The sequence below is a fragment of the Gastrolobium bilobum genome, unplaced genomic scaffold (genome assembly GCF_033153095.1).
Source record: "Gastrolobium bilobum isolate Gb01-03AN ecotype WA unplaced genomic scaffold, APGP_CSIRO_Gbil_v1 utg3161, whole genome shotgun sequence".
NCBI lineage: Eukaryota > Viridiplantae > Streptophyta > Magnoliopsida > Fabales > Fabaceae > Gastrolobium > Gastrolobium bilobum.
Window position 1 is genome coordinate 520676 of NW_026899561.1, and position 20004 is coordinate 540679.

Below are 20004 nucleotides of genomic sequence, written 5' to 3' on the forward strand. Positions count from 1 at the left end.
CTTACGGATAGCATTACTAGTTTTGCAAACACAAACAGTACTGACTGATACACTAATAGTTTGATAATTGCCTTTAAGCTTTAGTTGGGTACAATTGTTCCCACTAGCCCAAATCCCATTGTAAAGAAAGCCCCTGCCTGCAGCAGCAGATAGACAAAGAAATTATCGTGTCCAAATAACAGGTCATAGATTGCACAGTGCAGCATGTACATCCCCACTATAATCTCCAATGGGTGGATCCTGTTGATTAAAGCAAAGGGTCATAAGTATGCATCAGATGAGTTAATAGTGAGAAATAGTCAAATATCATAACTTCATCCTTTACCTTATAGTGTAATGTTATCTACTACATTATCTTAAGTCCAAAATGTTCTAAAAAAGAGTAATTAAAATATTATGGTTGTGTTCCTATTGCTCTTTTTGCCTATTGATGAATTGTAGAATGATTCAATGGCAATTTGTGGTGTTGGTTGAATAAATTGATTGATTTAGACAAACTAGCTGCAATGCAGCTGGTACCTCTCTATAATTCGAAACCGAGAAGTTCGTGATGGCCTAGCATTGTTCCTTTGTTTCATCATATTTCCAAGTTTCTCAGTCACAACCCATTCGTTGACACGGTTTGCTTCCAAGAGTCCTATAATTGCTGCTTTAGTTCGATGGAGTGACATGACATTCTCAAAGAGTATCCAGAGTACAAGTAGGTGCATGGATCTGTCCCATTATAAAAGAATGTAGAATAATTAAGATAGCCGAGGGAAACTAAATAAATTTTGCACTGCTGTCAGAAACCCATTACCTCGGGGTGGAGACTGCATTTAGAATTGTAATAGTTGCTGGGATGTATATGGCAATCTGCTTTTTGAGATTGACTTCTGGAACTATCACGCAAGCTGGTATAACTATGCAGTAAAAGAAGAACGTGACCCAATGTGCAACTATTTTCCTCACAAAGAAGAAGGCATAGATAAGATGAAGTCGCTTGAGAAGGGGTACCCTCTGGATGTTACATATAGTTTTCAATCAGTATAAGAGTTTGTAAATCTTGATTCTACGAGGAATTGAATTTGTTTTTAGCTGTTGATTTACTTACTTCGCAAAAGAGGATTTCCTTGGTCATTTTCTTAAGGAGATTAGCTGGACCACATGACCACCTGTGCTGCTGATATCGGTATGCTTTAAATGTACTTGGCAGTTCATTTTTGACCTAGCAAGCAACAACACCCCCCCCCCCCCCCCCACCAGGGGGTATGGGGTAGTTTATGGGTTATTCTAGCTTAGAACACGATATTGTATTAAAGAATTTAGATAAGTATGGATAACTCACTGTCACATCACCCACAAAAACAAATTCCCAGCCCTGCAGGCTTGCCCTAACTGCAAGGTCCATATCCTCCACTGTAGTTCGGTCTTTCCATCCTCCAGCATCTTTTATTGCTTGAATCCGCCAAACCCCTGCTGTCCCTATATGTTATAAAGGAAGTTTGAATAAGCCGATCTGCGAAGGTGCTTCTCTGAATTTAGTGTGATGAGCATCTTAACTTACCATTGAAACCAAAGAATGAGTATGTTGAAGAGCCCACTTCCTGTTCAACACCAAAGTGATAATCAAGTGACATCTCTTGAAGCCGTGTCATCATACATTCCTCTGAATTCACTGTGCAGACCAAACATCAAAACAGTTTTAAAAAATGTTGATTTACTGGGCTCATGAATAAGGCATACTGTCACACTGATGTGGTTGCAATAATTTAACAAGTTAGTTTTACCAGTTACTTACCAAATTTCCATCTCGCCTGCACCAAACCCAACTTTGGGTTCTCAAGCAGATAAGGAATTGTCCTCCAAAGAAAATCTGCATCTGGCTGGAAATCTGCATCAAATATTGCTACAAACTCACAATCCTCAACATATTGCTTTTCCAATCCCTCTTTTAGAGCACCTGCCTTGTAACCATTCCGATTTTGCCTTGTTTCATACTTGACATTTACACCTTTCTGCATCCATTTGTGACACTCCGATTTGACCAATTCCTGCATGTTTGAAAATGCATGGTTACTGTAAATTTACAGCACAAACACATGGGATCTGCAATGAAGCTTTACTGGATCAATCAGATACCCTTAGGACTTGATTTGTTGAGTCATCAAGAACCTGAACTATGAATCTGTCAGCTGGCCATGAAAGCCCGCATACTGCTCCAATCGAAAGCTTGTAGACCTGGAAACAAAAATTGATTTTTTTTTCCTAGGTAATTCATCTTTGTTCTTTAATAATCACCAGCATTACTGTAGCCCTCTTATTGCACATTTCTAGTCTAGACAAGCATAGCCGACTTGTGTATTCCTTTACTTTGTCAGTTAGCTGTGATTTATTAATGTTATGCCAACATGATTATGTTTCTGACATTAGTGATTGCAAAAATGATGTATATGGTTGTATAGATATTAAAATATATTAAAATAAGGATATTTGAAAGATGCTAGAGTTTGTTGGTAAAACTAAATAGTGCAAAAAATAACCCAAAAAATGTATGAATAAAAGTGAGAAAGTAGGAGTAAGGGAATTAGTTATTAATGACATGTGATAAATGTGAGAAGACAGAATCTAGTTGATTTCTTTCGATTTAAAACCAGTCTTAATTGTTTCTACTAATTACAAATGATAAAAGGACAGCATTATAGGATAGGATATCATATATTAAATGGTAGTAAATATGCATGGATATCATATAACATACTAAAAACTTTATTCTTTGCAAGACTTAATTAAAAAACTAGGTTACCTCTTTCTCATTATACATAGGTATTTGGATCAACACCATGGGGTATCTTTTGTTTCTCTCTATGTTCTGTTTCATGGCGTCCAACTTGTACTTGGTGTATTTTTTCTTCCTCAACACTTTGACAATAAGAATTACAGCTGCCATGGATACTCTTTCAACAAATAGCATGATTGACATAACTGAGCACAGAATGACTGCTAGTTTTAGGAGTGGTATGACCACTGGGGCTCGTATTGATTGCCAAGCATAGCGCAGACTACTTGAAGCATATTCTGGAACGCCTTCAGTCTCCTCAAAGATTAGGTTTCTCATGGTTTCTGGGGTTGTAATTATGGAGGAATATAGAGCCTGAAGTAGTCACTTGGGGGCTGAGGCAAATGCTGGATGGGTTGGTGACTTGTTGCAGGCAGATCAAGTGGGTGTGATGTGTCTTGGAGATGAAACCTTTACTTTAAATAGGAAGAACGCAATGGAGGAAGATGAGGACATGCATTTGGGTTTAGGTGGATGAACGTAGTGTGATGAGTGCGCTATTAAGGGGAGAACTATTCTTTTTTGAGAGACACGTTTTTCATGCAAGCGATGCTGCTGCAACGTAGCTACCTGATAGCTGGATATGTCTTTTCTTGCCGACAATTTCTTCAAGAGTTTTACCGTCGATGGTTTGGTCATAGTAATAATTACTTCTTGTATTTGATCTAATTTATGAGATTGTGTTATATTGCTAGTAAATATTAGATAAAAGGCAATAGAGTCAAGCTGGCATTTTTGGTACTTTTGTAAGGCTTAGATACGATCTTTTTGTGATTGAAATTTTCTCTTATCTTCTGTTTATCTTTCAAATATGTTGCTTTTGTTCTTTTGTGAGCTGGAGCATATTCAATCATATCAAACTTTGTTGATTTGCTTTTGTGATTGATTTGTTTGGGAAAGGTTGGTGAAAGAATTTAAAGTACTTTTTATTTCACTACAAAATACTTTAAATCCATGTAGAAGAGGTAAGAAGAGAAAATGAGAGTGAAGTAGAAGAATGATGGAGACGATCCCTTGTTTGAAAAGTTTGATACAACTGTCTAAAAGTGGGATGGGTAAAATAAAGTAGAAGAGGGTGTACGTTTTTATTTTATATCAAAGTTTCGGAGTTGCTTGACGGCAACGTCTCTACTTAGGGTATTGTAAATTAGAAAGCATATAATCTCCTTTTGAAACATTTGGCAGACAAAGAAGAATAGTTCCCTTCCTTTCTGCAATAAATTTCTTATTGGATATGAGAAAGGAAAGACTTTTCTTTCTGCAATAAACTTCTTATTGGATATGAGATGATTGTCATCCTTTCCTTTTATTTCCTGTATTAAAACTTAATTTCTCTAAATCTTCATTTTCCTTTCAGGGATACATAAAACATATATGATGTCTTTTTGTTACTTAGCTCAGGGATACTTTTGTAAAGTGCTATTATTTCTTTTCATTTCCAATGTTCTGATAGTTAAGAAGGAAAAGCTAATCTGATTGTAGCCTGTTTTGAAGTTGAAACTATTCCATAGAAGTAATCAGAAGGGTCTACTCTCCATTTTAGATATTTTAAAGTTGAATTTGTTTTGCATTAATCCCAAATTATGGCTGGTTTGTGCTCTCTGGTTTAATAGAAATTATACGAAGCATATTATGCTATGAAATGACCACTTGGGAAAATTTACCATATAAAATTGATATATTTTCATGTCTGACTCAGATAGCGTGTTTGTTCTGGAACGCCTTGTAGTTATTTGGATTTATCAAAATGTCTACCTTTCTATTTTTGCGTGCACTCAAGCTCAACTTGAACAATATTTTCAAGTGCTTCAGCTATACTGTCGGCTTCCTTATCATTGAGTTGTCTGTTACAAGTTATCATGGGGAGAGGGGGAGTGTACATTTTCATGGTTGCTGCCTTTATTTTGCTAAACTCTTGGCTTCTGCCATTGGAAGTTGAAATAAAATACAAATTGCCCAGTTAATGTTTCGTGTCGGCTACAAAAGTAATGAGACGTCCAAAATGATTTGGTCTGCTAGATGGGTTACATAAGGTTGCTTCCAATTTTAGAGAACTGTTTATTAGTCTTGGATATGTCTTTGGTATGCGTGAAATGGTAGCGAACAAACAATAAATAGAGGAAGTATGTTATTTGTGTGTCAGTTTTGCTTAGGAACAATTAATATAGGATGTATGTTATTCATGTGTCATTATTGCTGAGGAACAATAAATATAGAAAGTATATTATTCGTGTGCCATTATTGAGTCAATTATGCTAGTCGGATGTCTAGCGCAGCCTTGGCCTAACATCTTGACATGAACTTCTTAGCATGTGAGTTGCTGATGTGGCGCAAAGGTGCCTTAGCATAATAGTAGTTGTTAGAGAGATATAATATAAAACCATTAATGTGGTCTTCACTTAACAACTTAAGTTTTTAGGTTGAAATGGTTGCTTTACATGGTATTAGAGTTTTTGTGACTAAAGGGTCACGAGTTTGATCCTCACCGCCTCTATTCTATTAATAAATAAATATTGTGGAGTTTCTTAGTATAGGTAGGAGGGGTCTGTGCACTATTCAGCCTTCAAGCCCAATGAGTTCTCGTGTGAGGGGGCGTATTAGAGAGATATAATATAAAATCATTAATGTGGCTTTCACTTAACAATTTAAGCTTTTGAGTTGAAATAGTTTTTTTATAGCGGTGTTGTCGCCATGTAACCTAGAGGACATAGGTTCGAATCATGTAATCAGGCTTTTGTAAATGCATGGTAAAGTTGCCTAGTATAGACCTATATAAGACCCTGCGCATAGCGGGAGCTTTTTAGCATTTAAACATGTAGTTGTTTTAAGGAATTGTTAGAATGATTGTGCTTAACACAACGCCAAGCTGGCCTGCGGTGGATTGTTCAATCGTTATAAATTGCCCATATATTTAGCAGATGTGGGATCTTTTAATACCCCCTCTCATGCCCAGGACAAGTTATCTGGAGCATGAAAATTACAAGAGGCTTGGACATTTGCGGGTGGCCCAGGACAATTTATCAGGATAAGCTTTGGTACCATGTTAGAATAATTGGGCTTAACTCAACTCCAAAGTTTAGCTTGCTGGGGGGGGATTACTCAATCATTGTAAAGGGTACATTGCCCATATATTTCACAGTTGTGGGATGTCTTAATACCCACTCTTATGCCTAGTATAAGCTATCTGGAACATGATCTCTTAATATGGATAATTAATCATAAATCTCTTTTCCTTTATTTGTATCAGTCTTGATTAGTTCGTTACATCTAGAACAAAACTATGAGCTCAGTCAATTTTGTTATGTCTGTATCTTGATTTAGTCATGCCCTTTCACTGTTTTACCTGTTTACTGTACCACAATGCGGCCACAGATCAGACTTTCTGTAAGTTGTCAAAGGGTTGCATGTATCCTCAATAAAGGTAAACTATACGTATATCGAAGTTTTACCCATGTGGGGCAAGTTGATTTCATGTTAAGTTGGTTGGTCCAGTTTAATTGCATTATGCCTTGCTGGGAGCATTAGCTTGCTGATTTTGCTGTATAGTGACTCTTGTTAGATGTTTAACCAATGAAAAGGGGAGAGTGTATTTGCATGGTTTCTGCCTTCATTCTGTTTCACTTATTTGGTTTTAGCCATTAGAGATCATAAAGGGAAAAAACAAATGAATTTCCCAGTTAATTTTACATTCCAGGGATAATATAAGTAATGAGATCTCTCAAGTATTTTAGTCGGTAGGATAGGGTATATGAGGTTGCATCCATAATTGCTATATGTAATAGTACGTCTGGAGCAATTAATATAGGAAGTCTATTGTTTCATGTGTTTGGGTCAATTATTATCTGGACTATGGGACGGCCTTGACATATATGCCCTTCACACAAACTTCATTAGCATGTGAATTGCTTTTGAAGTGATTAATTAATCAAAGAAACTTACTTTGCATTTTGTATATCTAAGTCTTGATAATTTTGGTACACCTCATACTAAACAGAAAGCTTCAGAAATTTATGTCTATATCTTGATTTGGTCCTGCCTGTCCACATACTTGGTTTACACTATCTGATTCTCTCATTCTCTCTGCACTTTTTTATGCTAGTGTTCCAGAGTTCAGCCTATATTCAGATTTAATTTCAGTTATCAAAGGCATGCGTTTATCCTCGATATAGCTATGCGTATATGCCTTTCCATGTTTTCCCAGTATGAACCAACATTTTCCAGATTTGTTTGGTTGGTCCACATTAGCTGCTTTATAAGGGAGCATTAGATTGCAGTGTTCAATATATAGTGATGCTTGTTAGATGGCAGACTAGTGAAACTTTTTGTTTTTTGGGTTAAGGAAATCATTATTGCCCTACTTTGGAAGGGACAATAGTTCTGATTTGGCTTGTCAATTAAATCTGACTCTCTAACTGTAGTAATATCCCTTTTTTTCCCTTGAAGTTAGCAATTTAGATTTGTATACTGGATGGCTGGACGCACTTGGTCATTTGCATCAAGCAGACAGGCCAGTATTTTCTGGGAAAGAAAAGTATGGTGGTCGTCTTTTTATGTCCTGCATATCATAGTTTTATTTACTCCCTTTTCTTTTCTTTTTTTCTCTCTTTTCATATGGATAAGCTTATTGGTTAGTTTATCTTCAATTGCAAAAGTCCTTTGTATTGAATGTTCGACAGATCATATTTTCTGTATTGCGGATTGGATGACAAATCATGCATAGAACCTTTTTATAGGTGTGCCTAACCATCCCAGGCCTTGTGGTGTCATCTTGGACGATGATGCCTGGTGTTTCTTTTCTTTCTTGTGTACCTTACTAGGACTTGCTCCCTTGCATTACCATGCTTTCACTTTTCAGACATGACTTGCATGTATGGTGAAGTATTGGTTTGTTATAAGTAACGGGTGGGTTATATTTTCTTAAAATGTATGTTTATTCTGCTGCTGACTGTAGTATCGTGAGCAAAATGAGCTTACCTTGTAGCTATATCAATCTGGAGGCATGATTCGATTGAGTTGTGGATTTTTGGGTCTTTATTGTCGTATTTGGACGCATGTAATTGCTGTAGTTGTAAGTATACCTTTTATTCTTTTAGAATGTGTCCGTTAAAACTTCATTTTGGACATCCCCTTGATACAACTCAATTGATAGAGCTGTAGGACATGCAATGAGAGGTGGGAAAACGAGAGTGGGGGTCCGATGCACTTTATCATCCTTTCCTATTCCTTCCCTGTGAAGCCTCTTGTGGACCACCTTTCCTTGGACCAAAAATAAGGGGAAAAAATTATTTTGACAAACCATAATGAACCAAGATTAGCATGACTGCATTTATCGTACGGAGGTAAATTATTGAATGAATGGTGTGTGTACTAAATGCTAGTCTTTGGTTACAGCAGCACGTCCAAGGGTGTCAGATGGACGCAGCACGTCCAGTTTACGTTTTGGATTCATTAAATGCCTAATGCAATCGTGATGGGTCTGTGTTATGGTAAGACGTGGTTGATCAGCAGCCAACAGAAACGAAAACAAAATAGAAAGTAATAGATTTCTAATCAAACGTGGTAGAGTCAGGGTTATTTCTACCAAATGCAAGATTTATTAGAAGGTAGAAATGTGTAGGGTGTTTTTTGGGCAGTGACTATAATAATCGTGAATGTTGTCCGGGCGGATAAACAGAAAACGCGAAGCTTTTTTCCCTAGCTTTTATGGATATGGGAGATTAACAATATGTATGGTTACGCGTCTCTGCAATTTTACATTAAGGATCATTTTGAAATTGGAAGAGAAAATGTATAAAGCTGCGTTTAGTAGTGCGTTTGTTTTAATCGTTTTATTTTAAAAGATATATAGTAGCAATTTTTTTTTTTTGGAAGTACATATGGCTTAAGTTGTAGCATAGGGACCAATTAGGGCGTGGTACAAACAGCGAAAAACATTTTCGAAATCTGTTGAAGGAAGATATCTTCAGTATTCCCAGGTTTATTATATTTGGAAAAAAGATATACAAATGACTTTTTATTTTATCCATTTTTTTTTGTTTTCAATTAAGTTTTATTTTTTTCTATTTTAATTAAAGGAGTGCATATTCCTATTGAAGAATGTAGACACCTTCACCCCTCTCTCCAAATAAAAATTAAAAGTTAAAAAAATATAATCTACCGAAGTAAAGCTATAGTCATGGGCTTGTAACTTTCCATATGATATGTTCTATTCTGTTAAATTCGTATTCTCTTTAGGTTTCCCCGTACATATGTATTTCATACAGGCTCCCAGCAGCGGCACTTTGACCTTTATACAACTATTATGGGAGTTGGTATATGGGCTTATAAGGTTTCATAGTAATCAAGACTGTAAATGACGTATCCCTAACTACTAGGGCATCTTGGAATATTATTTAGTTCATGGGCTCTGAAGTAAAGTGGATATGCTGCTACCGCTATTTAATTTTTTTCGGGTAAACTCTACCGCTATTTTTTATGAACGAAATGTATTCATCGATTTTTTATAATTTTTTTAAAAATTAATTATACTTTACTAGATTAAACGAGTTAATATAATTAATAAAAAGTGAGCCTACTTTTAGTACTTCCATTAATTAAATGAGTATATTATTAGAGTGATGCAACATTTTTTCTGCTAGGTTATACTGTTTACTAATCCAATCCTTTTACCTTTACTATCATTTTGTCTGTTGTATGGTGTCTAAATCAATGATTTCCAAGTACTTTTCATTACTTTCTTTATTTTTTTTTCTCTCCTCTCTTTTTACTCTCTGGGAGTGGGATCCAATGTACTTAGAAACTACTTATTTATATATCATCCAAGGGTTAAAAAATGGTAATAAAAATAGGAAGATTAAATTAGTAGTTGACATAACCTACCCCTATTTTTTTTTTTTAAGTTTTACAAAAATTCCGTGTAATAAGTTTGTCTAAACAATTCATCTTTTAATTTATCTTGTATAGTGAGCTTAACATTAACATGTTAATGGGTAATGTAATGTTACTTCTCATTTTAAATGAATATTTTACTCAAATTTATCTTTTTCTCTATTTTGGTTGAATATTAATTTTATCCCCAAGATAAGGAATATCAAGTAGCCTGAGTCCTTCCCACATACTCAGACGAACAATGCAGGAAAACTCCCAGCTGTCTTCAGTTCTACCTAATCGATTGTCTTCTGAAGTCCCATTTGATGCTTCCCACCATCTTCATCACTTTAAATTGGCATGGGTCCTTCCCACATATTCAAACTGCAGAACCTGTGTTGCAGTTAAAGCCTTCAAGTGATCGCTCTCTGCAACGATGGAGGATTGGTGAAGAAGGGAACAATGATTTTGGGATTCATGTTAGAAGCGCATGGGGGTGGACGTTAAATGTAACAACTCCCTAACGTTTTCATTTCGCTTCAAACCTCGGGTTATGTCTTACAGAATAAACAGTGTATGAGAAGTGACAAAGATGAAATTAAATGGGAGTAATCTGTCTTTTTTTTTTCTTTTTTGGTGAAAAGAGTAATCTGTGTTTTACCCTTATTTTCATCTACTTTGTTTACAGAAGTTTAACGTGGAAGATATAATGGCCATGTTTGAATACTATTTTTAGAAAAGGTTTTTTGGTTTTGAGAAAAAAAAAACAAAAAAAACTCGTATCTATTTTATAATTTTTTTTTAAAATAATAATAATTTTTTTGTTTTTAAAATCAAATTTATAGAACATGTCTGAGTTATTTTTGTTTTGTATTTTGACTTTTAACTTTCAAAATAAAATAAAAAATACAAAAAACACCTATTTTGATCACTATTATTTAAAACAGTTTTAAGAAAAATAAATAAATCAAAATACCTGATATTTGATATTACTGATTAGGAGTCGAGTGTCAAGCAAATGGTGGGCCCTGCCCCACATACTCACCTGGATGCTGAATTAGCTGCAGGGATGGGTATGCGCATGTATGCCAAATAACCGACCAAAGCTAATGTATTTCTAATTTATTTTCCTTTGTTTTTTGGTAAAAGGGGGGGTGTAAGAAGCTGAGGGCTGTGTGTTGATGGAAGATAGGATTTTATCAATATTTTTTGTTTGTTTTATTGATCTGTTATTATTGGCTATTTTTAAAATCTCTATTAAGCCTGTTTCACATACCATGTCCACAAGCAAGCACATTTTAGTTTTGAGGTTTGTACTTAAGCCTAACCTAACCAACTTTTTAGCCTTTGCATTTGCATTGATCCTAATATTTGGCTCACATTCACATTGGTCTACCCAGATATCATTTTATTTTATGGTATTGGCTAAGCAAATTTTGTAAACGAGTGGGTTTTCGTATCCAAGGTCAAGATGCTTATCAAAATATTTTCTAACTGGATCCCAAAAAGAGATGCTTTAAAATTATATCACATAATTTACTAGTTGGATTTATGCCAGACCACTTTTCATCAACCCTAAGAAAGAAAAAAAGGAGAGGACAAGTACTCATCAAGTAATAAAATATTTAATGAATTTTCAATTTTGCATGTAATTACTCTTGAGCTGCCAGTGTGCTTATCGAATCATAGCACCAATGTCAAACAAACGTCAACCTAAGCCATATTAAATTTATCACATCTCCCAATTGGATGTAAAGGTTAAGTGATTAATGTTTCTCTACACACTTTTATATATATGTAGAATATAAAATTATCTCTTATAATATAAAAAATACTAATTTCAAAAGGCTAAATAATTCAGCCCTCAATATATTTTCATTTGTATCAAATATCTGGATTAACTAGCCCCAGCCAAACAAACTTGGGCTATGAAATATAATCTTGAGTTAGCATAGATTCAAGTATGAGTGGCCCATTTTAGCTAAACAGGTTAATAGACAAAACTTTTGGTGCATCGTATGTACTCAATTGGATATATCTTTTTTTCATATTTAGAAAAAATTTCATCAATTTTGAAAAAAAAATTTCCCCCACATTGAAATTTTTTTCCTTTTGGAAAAAACGATGTACCCAGTTGAATACTGAACGAAAGTTTTTTCATCATAACACAGGCTTATTTCGGAACACGTCAACTTCACCCAATTGTACGGTATACGAGGCCAGTGCCTCTGGTTCTATAATGAATGCCCTTTCATTGGGTTCTCTATTTGGTGATAACACTATGTCTATTTTGTTGGGGGGGAAAGCACATATAATATCTCAATTATTATTAAACCATATCAGGGTCGAAGCATATGTTAATGTCCCGAAATTTGTCGTTAAGCAAAAGGCTTACCAAACTCACTATCATTAAACATGAGCTGAGGCTCTTTATCGTACTGTGAAGCATGTCATCCCCACAAAGGAGCCACTTTCAATAAACCACTTTCAATAAAACCCCGTATGTTGCTATTCATATCTTTACCTTTTTTTTTTTTCTCAACAAAGCAACCAAAGTTTGGTCCCCATTACGGATAACACGCACTTAAGCTAGCACCGTGGACACTCCTCCTTTTGTGTCATTTTCTCACGCATGTCCACAAACTCATTCCATATATATATATATATATATCGATCCTTCTCCGGTTTTCAGTGATCAACCTCAAAGTCATGCACGTTTGTGCCACAATCATGTGGTTTGATTTTTGTCCCCTACAAGCTCCGTCACATGCGCCTGCATTTCATTGGGATGAGGACCATATAAGATTTAGAGTTGCCATGAAAAGGATCGTGCATCATCTTGAATTTGGATATCTGATTGCGATGTTTCTGAAATGGTCAAGAAGCTAAAGTGCCAGAGTCCCAGTTTTGCATTCAAGGCCACCGCCACTCTATCAGTGTTGTGGAAAGTGATAGGATTTTAGTAGGATATTTCACTACCCAACCCAACACTTCACCTAGTTATGATTTAAGCAAGAAAAATAAAATAAACATAAAAGTGAGTTTGTTTATAAAATACACAAGTAATGATACATTTACTATTGAATTTTAATATGTTAATATTTTAAAGGGTAAGATATTGTGCTGCATATTTTTATGTCTATTTCATCTATTCTTTTCCAACACCGTTAGATCAAAATCTAATAATATTGGACAAAAATAAGTAAAATAAACATAAAAATAAGTAGACATAATATCCTATTACATATTTTAATGTGCTTTATATTGAATCAACAATTAGATATATACACTTTTCAACGTATAAGTCGATTTTAAAGTAACCTTATCCTTTATTTTAATATGAAATATTCTAAATTCACCCCCAAATGGATTTTGTATGTTTTTGACAAAATATAAAAGTAATGGCGTATTAACCATTGAATTTTAATAAGCTAAGATTATAATGTATTTTAAATTAAATCAACGATAAACACATCTTTATGCAAATATATATATATATATATATATATATATATATATATATTTTATAGTTGCCTTATCCTTGATTTTAAACTTAAGAACTCGAAATTCACGGGCAGATTGATTTTTTTGCGTTTTTAACAGAATATTATGCTAAGCGTAGCTCGTATTACACCTAAAAAATTGCTCATAAATTAGGTATGTACATATAAAACTCACTTATATTTTGCATTACCTCAAGAAAACACATTTTCTTTGGAAATAAATTCAATTTGATGACAGTGCTTTTTTTAAAAAGCACTTCTAATAATTACTCAAATCCATTTGTGGTGCAGCCAAATGGAGTAGGTTTAGCACTTGTTTATACTACTAAGTACAGTAGACAGTAGATATTGAGTTGCTCATATAGACTCATTAGTGTTGTTGATTCTTTTTTTTTCTTTTTCTAGTAATCTGAAGGATATCCTCCTGCCGTGTTGTTGATTCTTTAGAGCAAAGGTGACTAACAAAATGCAAAAAAGAGGCTTTCAATAAATTCATAAGAGACTAATCATCCATTTCAATCTCGTTCCTGTATGCATCTTCGTCATTTCCTTAGTGAGATTCATAAAGACAAGAAGATACATTCTTGAATAGGAGGGGAAAGGTAGGGAGATACACAAACTATACTATTGGTCAAGACAAAAAAAATGGCAATAATTATAATGGGTGGTATATGGCATATATTCCTGTAGCTGGTAATTTCATTTGAGTGGCTAGCCTTATTTTTCATCATCTTTTGGTCTTGTTGAAGAACTTGAACCAGAGGCCATCCCAATGACTTGGTTGTGTGTGAACCTTTGTAATTGAATCATGCGTGCATAAATCCCATCAGGGTGATTTTTCAACAACTGTGAATGTGAACCTTGCTCAGCTACTTTCCCATCATCAATAACAGCAATGAGATTCGCATTCCTGATTGTTGAAAGTCTATGTGCAACAATAATAGTTGTTTTTCCTGAGGAGGCACGGTCTAAAGCCTCTTGAACAGACCTCTCAGATTCAGCATCAAGTGCACTTGTGGCCTCATCAAGAAGCATGAGTTCTGCCTTCCTCACAAAGGCCCTAGCAACTGCTATTCTTTGCTTTTGTCCCCCGGACAGTTGAACACCTCTCTCCCCAACAAATGTTTTGTATCCATCAGGCAAAGCAGATATGAACTTGTGAGCATTGGCAAGAGTTGCAGCTTCAATTATCTCAGCCTCAGTAGCTGAGTCATGTCCATAAGCAATGTTTTCATAAATAGTAGTAGCAAACAGGCAAGGCTCTTGAGGTACCACAGAAATATGCCTTCTTAAGGACTTGAGGTTGTATTTTCTGATATCTTTTCCATCAATCATGACCCTACCAGATGTAGGATCATAGAATCTCTGTATAAGTGCAATGACTGAGCTCTTACCACAACCACTAGGTCCAACAAGTGCAAGAGTTTTACCAGCCTTGGCACGAAGACTAAGGTCACGAAAAACTGGCATATCTGGGCGTGTGGGATAAGAGAAATCTACATGCTTGAGTTCAACTTCACCGCGAAGACGATCAGGAACAGGAGTAGCATCTTGGTCATCAGGTTCAATTTCAGTTCTACGGTCGAGGAGATCAAAGACTGACCTCATGGCTCGACCTCCCTTGATGAAATCAGGAGCCAGTGTTAAAGTTTCAGCAGCACCATTGGCAGATACCATGAGGACCATAAAAACTCGGATTGTTTTAGAGAAATCAGAGATACCATGCTTCACAAGCCAAGAAGCATACCAAAGACCAAGTGCATAGGAAGCATAAAGTGCAAACTGAGCTATCCCATATCCACTTCCAGAAATTTGTCCCTTCCAAAAGCACCTTTGTAGTGGAGTTTCAAGGTTGGAGGAGAAAAGGCCAACAATTTTTGTTTCTGAATTGAAGGCTGCAACAGTCCTTACATTGGCTATAGCTTCACCTGCTAGTTGTGTGGCCTTAGCATGAGCAGCTTCCAGGTCACCAGAGAAACCAGTCATGAACATTTTCTGTACAAAACCCAAAACAATACAAATAATGAAGATACAGAATTGAATTGCAAAGCATGTCAAAAAGAAATGTGAAAAAGCAAACCTGCAAAACAGTGGCTGCTACAACAACAGGGAAGACAGCTATGAGGACAAGGGCAAGACGCCATTGCAACACAAACCCTGCAGTGCAAGCAACTAGCATAAGTGCAGTGTTCTGCACAATTACTGAAATTCGATCTCCAATGGCTGATCTAACATTGTTGGCATCAAGAGAAAGCCTTGCAGCAATCCTAGCGCTCTCATTTTCCTCCTGATCAAACCATGCCATTTCATTTTTGAGCACTGCCGTCAGCATTTTCTCCCTCACTCGTTTTGTAAGATTTTCACCAACAATATCCCAGAAGAAGTGTTGCAACGTATTGAAAAGAAGTGCAGTTGATGAAAGCCCAATCAACAAGTAGCAATATTTGTCTATTTCTCGGATCATGTGTCTGTGGTTTGGATTGTAATAGACACTGAGGACAGCACTAAGAACATAAGCAAAGAAGGCACTAAGGGATCCACAAACAACTGAACCTATAGAGCCAATTAAAGCATAAAGCCATTCAGGAGAGTTCATTTTTGCAAGTCGCCAGAAGGAACTGGCTTGCTCTTTGAAGGCTATCTTTTCAAGCCTGTAATTTGGATGTGATGCATCAAGGGACAGACTAAAATCAGATGTAGAGAAATCAGACAGCCTCCGCGAGTATGGTGACCGGCCATAAGAAGAATTCCGAGCAATTATGGGTGAGCTCACAGAGTTTCTTGCACTTGAAGGCCTGCGAATGAAAGTGTCATGAATATCTAGCAGTTAAAAACATGAATATACTCTCATAGACATTGAAAATGAACTTCAAACAGTTTATCACTTTAGTTACCTTGCACTACTCTTTCTGGCATTACTCATAGCAGTTTCATGTGCCATCTCCTGCATCCTTATAAGCTTGGCATAGACTCCATTTTCCCCTTTAGAAAAGAGCTCATCATGAGTTCCAATTTCAGAAACACTTCCTTGCTGAAGCACAGCTACGAGGTCAGCTTTGCGAATAGTGGAGAGGCGATGGGCAATTACAAGAGTTGTTCTGCCAATCATGAACCGGTCAAGGGCTTCTTGCACCAGCTTTTCTGATTCAGAGTCCAATGCACTTGTTGCCTCATCTAAGAGAAGAATTGCTGGGTTTTTCAGCATTGCCCTTGCAATTGCTATTCTCTGCTTTTGTCCTCCAGAAAGTTGCAATCCTCTTTCTCCCACCTGCCATTACAAAATAATTTTTTTCTTTATCAAAAATTACTTTAACAAATTACCATTTTCTAAAAGTCTTATAATAATCCAGATTGGGAGCAAACTTATCTCAATTAAATTAGTCTAGGACTAAAATTGTCTTGAATATATTAGCAGTTTCTGCCCCATCATCCTTAAATTATCATATATGATATATATGATCCCTTCTATCAATTCATAATTAGTTTATTAATAGTCTCGTGCAGAAATTATCTATTCTTATGGAGGCCATACAATGAAGATTTTTTTTTTTTTGTTTTATTCTGCGCATTTCCAGCTTGGTTGTTTGTCTTAAGCATGAACATGCACATGGTTGACTGAAGCATGTTACCCTCTTGGTCTTTTCCAGATGCAATGCACGAGCAAGCACTTCTTGACTTTGACCTCTAAACAAATTTCACATTTAAAAAAATAAAAAATAAGAAAAAGAGTTTTGCTTGTTGACCAAATAAATAGTCGAGACATTAAGCTGTTTCAGTATGATGTTCATTACCAACAGTAACAATTGTGAGATAAATAATTTCTATTTTTATTATCGATTTTTTATTCTATTTAACAATGTATATTTTATTTTAAAATATTAAAACAGTGACTGACAAGAACACGGTGGAAACAATCCAATGCATCTATAGTTCCATGCTAGATATTCAAATCCAATGAAGTGATTGGTTTAACAGTGCCATCATCATCACACAACATGCATTTCCTGGAGCCATTTTCACAAAACACAGTTGACTAACCTGGGTTTCATAGCCATCAGGAAGTTTGATGATGAAGGAATGTGCATTAGCAACCCTGGCAGCTTCTTCAATCTCAACCTGGTCTGCATCAGGCCTACCCAAAAGTATATTTTCTCTAATTGTGGTAGCAAATAAAGCAGGCTCTTGGCTCACCAATCCTATCTGCTGTCTCAGCCATTTAAGCTTCAAAGTTTTAATGTCATGACCATCTAGCAGAACTTGTCCTGCACAGTTGTTCAGCAATGTTACAACCAAAACTAGCATAAAACTTCAATCTCAAAATTAAACCAAACAAGTTCAAATAAAAACTGTAACTTTCAAATTCATCAAAGTTTACCTGAAGTTGGGTCATAGAATCTCTCAACGAGGGAGACAACAGTGCTCTTTCCAGAGCCACTGCTACCCACCAAAGCTATGGTCTTGCCAGCAGGCACATTCAAGGAGAAATCATTGAGGATCCGAACCTCAGGCCTGGATGGGTAAGAAAAGTCCACATTTTTCAGCTCCACAAGTCCAGTAACTGTATCAAGTTCCAACCCAGATTCACTGTTTCTGTCTATACCGGGTTTGTGATCAATTATACGGAAAATTTTTGCAGCAGCAACCCTGGCCTTAGTAAATGCAACCATGCTGGGTGCAGACTGGCCTAAACCCCTGTGTTGATCAATAAATCAAAATTAAAACGATTTAATCACTATGTTTTTGCTAAAAGATGAAAATAATGCACTACTCACAATCCACCGATCATAACAGCAAACATGGTTGCAATGGCAAGTCCTCCATTTGTGGAATGATGCCTAACCAGATAGCCTCCATACCACAGCAGAAGCGCATAACAGCAGAAAACAACAAAGTAAGTGGCACCCAATCCCATTCCCTTTGCAAACCCAGTTTTATAGCCAATCTTCTGAGAAACCTTCAAAGCTGATGAGTAAGCTTGCAATGCTCGAGACTCCCCAACGAAGGCTAGCACTACTCGGATTTGCACAACCGTCTGCAATATGAACAAAACCCCACATGCTATTTAACAACAAAAGTTCAAATTTTTGTCTCTTAACACTCAGAAAGTTGAAACTTTGGAAACATGGGGTGTCTTACTCTTACCTGTTCTACAATGTTGCCAGCTTGAGAAAGAGCTTCCTGGCTTTTGCCGGAGAGTTTGGCCAACGTGGTGGTGTGAATGGCTCCGATCACAGCTATCATAGGAACTACAGCGAGAGTGACCAGAGCCAATTGCCAAACAGCAGTGAAACCCACAACAAAACCAGAAACAAACGTGGCCATGTAGTGAATGAAATTCCCCAACTGCACATCAAGCACCAAGCAACAACCCAATTAAAAAACTAGTCCAATCTAATGAAACAAAAAAAAAAAAAAACTCTTGCTCAATTTGCTACTCCACCTTCTCACTAATGGCGTCCTGAACCATAACAGCATCAGTGTTGATTGCAAAAACAACATCGGATGTTCGAACCTCGGTATCAAAGAACTCAATGTCCTGATTCAACGCAGCTTCCAGGTACTTGATCCTCATCTTCGTTGATTGACGCTCTCCGCTCCACATCCAACACGAAATCTCTGCAACAACACCAACCTCTTTTACATCATCCACAACTCTAAAAAATGGAACTCAATTGAAAACCAAAGCAGAAGCTTAGTTCTACTCACCTGCCCATGAGGATGCCCATATAGCAGCACCAACCACCAAGAAGTAAAACGCATACTGCAAAAAAAAACATTACCTCAAAACTCTCAATAATTCATCACATTACGACTCCAAAATCTCAATCACAAAAAAAAAAAAAAAAAAGCCATGGAACTTCTGAATACTGTTATTAATTGTTACCTTCACCACTTCCTGAGTCATCTTGTCCACGTTATTAGCATTGGACCCAAAAGAATTTACAAGATCCGCGAAGAACCGAAGAAAGATAGGCAAAGAACAACCGTGTACTATTGCTCCAACCGTTCCAATTGCCATGAGAATGTAATCCAACCCATCAGCAAATCTAAAAAGGTCCCCAAACCCCACAGAGGGAACACTCTCACCTTTCTTTCCAACACCAACACCAACACCATCTTTGTTGGGTTCAGAGGTTTCCATTACCCTTGAAACTCCTTGTTGAGTAGCACTAGCACCTTCCTCTGCCTTTGTTGCCTCAGAGTACCCTGTTAACGTTGGTGGATTGGGTTTATATGGGTGAGAAGTGGAAGTGGAAGTGGAAGTGGAAGTGGGAGTAGCATTAGCATCATCATCACACACGAGCTCAAGGCCTTGCATTTCAGACCATTTCCACTGCTCAATCGTCTTTATCTCCTCAGAATCTTGTGACATTTGAAAAATTCCCTTAGCTTTTTATGCACAACTTCCCAACCCCCTCTTTCTCTTCTTTATTATCTAACTCTTACCTGTCTTTTGTGCTCTCATGTTTCTCACGCTAACTAACTTTTCTATTCTCTCTCTCTCTCTCTCTCTCTTAATCCTTTTTCTAATTATTGTCTTTATCTGTGTATGATGGATGGGGTTCTTTCACTCTTAATTTCTCTACTTTTTATTCTTCGTTCATTCTTCTTATTGTTCGTGTAAGTTGCTGGTTGCGGTGGTGGTGGTGTTGTGTGTTGTTGGCATATTCCTCAATACCATGATCCTATTATCTTCTGAGAGTCAAGAGTGGGAACAGCCACTGTTAGTGGTTTAATGTTCAGTTTTGCTTCTTCTGTAAAAAAACACACCGAAAGTGACACATGGTGAGAACCTAGACAGAGAAAATTTGGAGG

General features: G+C 36.5%; 2 protein-coding genes across 2 annotated transcripts; both read right to left on the reverse strand.

Annotated features, from left to right (window-relative positions):
- Positions 1–80: 80 nt before the first annotated feature.
- LOC133291517 (glucomannan 4-beta-mannosyltransferase 1) lies at positions 81–3097 on the reverse strand. Its single transcript, XM_061489790.1, has 9 exons — positions 2786–3097; positions 2122–2220; positions 1781–2033; positions 1547–1657; positions 1328–1464; positions 1094–1207; positions 800–999; positions 520–714; positions 81–240 (listed from the first exon to the last, which is right to left on the reverse strand). Exons 1-9 carry the CDS (start codon positions 3095–3097, stop codon positions 81–83), a joined length of 1581 nt encoding a protein of 526 aa, XP_061345774.1.
- A 10622-nt stretch (positions 3098–13719) lies between these two features.
- Positions 13720–19711, reverse strand: LOC133291507 (ABC transporter B family member 1). Its single transcript, XM_061489779.1, has 10 exons — positions 19073–19711; positions 18895–18949; positions 18629–18804; positions 18331–18531; positions 17961–18220; positions 17564–17880; positions 17227–17450; positions 16083–16456; positions 15269–15983; positions 13720–15183 (listed from the first exon to the last, which is right to left on the reverse strand). Exons 1-10 carry the CDS (start codon positions 19559–19561, stop codon positions 13906–13908), a joined length of 4089 nt encoding a protein of 1362 aa, XP_061345763.1. The 5' UTR covers positions 19562–19711; the 3' UTR covers positions 13720–13905.
- Between the last annotated feature and the right edge of the window lie 293 nt (positions 19712–20004).

What these genes read in the sequence shown, in the direction of transcription:
- LOC133291517 (XM_061489790.1), bottom strand. Translation starts at nt 3,097, where the DNA reads ATGAGAAACCTAATCTTTGAGGAGACTGAAGGCGTTCCAGAATATGCT. An exon ending in CTATGTATAATGAGAAAGAG is followed by an intron (nt 2,221 to 2,785) that starts GTAACCTAGTTT and finishes TTTTGTTTCCAG; the next exon opens with GTCTACAAGCTTTCGATTGG. An exon ending in AGGAAATCCTCTTTTGCGAA is followed by an intron (nt 1,000 to 1,093) that starts GTAAGTAAATCA and finishes TGTAACATCCAG; the next exon opens with AGGGTACCCCTTCTCAAGCG.
- LOC133291507 (XM_061489779.1), bottom strand. Translation starts at nt 19,561, where the DNA reads ATGTCACAAGATTCTGAGGAGATAAAGACGATTGAGCAGTGGAAATGG. An exon ending in CTGGCAACATTGTAGAACAG is followed by an intron (nt 18,221 to 18,330) that starts GTAAGAGTAAGA and finishes TTCATATTGCAG; the next exon opens with ACGGTTGTGCAAATCCGAGT. An exon ending in GCTGTTATGATCGGTGGATT is followed by an intron (nt 17,881 to 17,960) that starts GTGAGTAGTGCA and finishes TGATCAACACAG; the next exon opens with GGGTTTAGGCCAGTCTGCAC.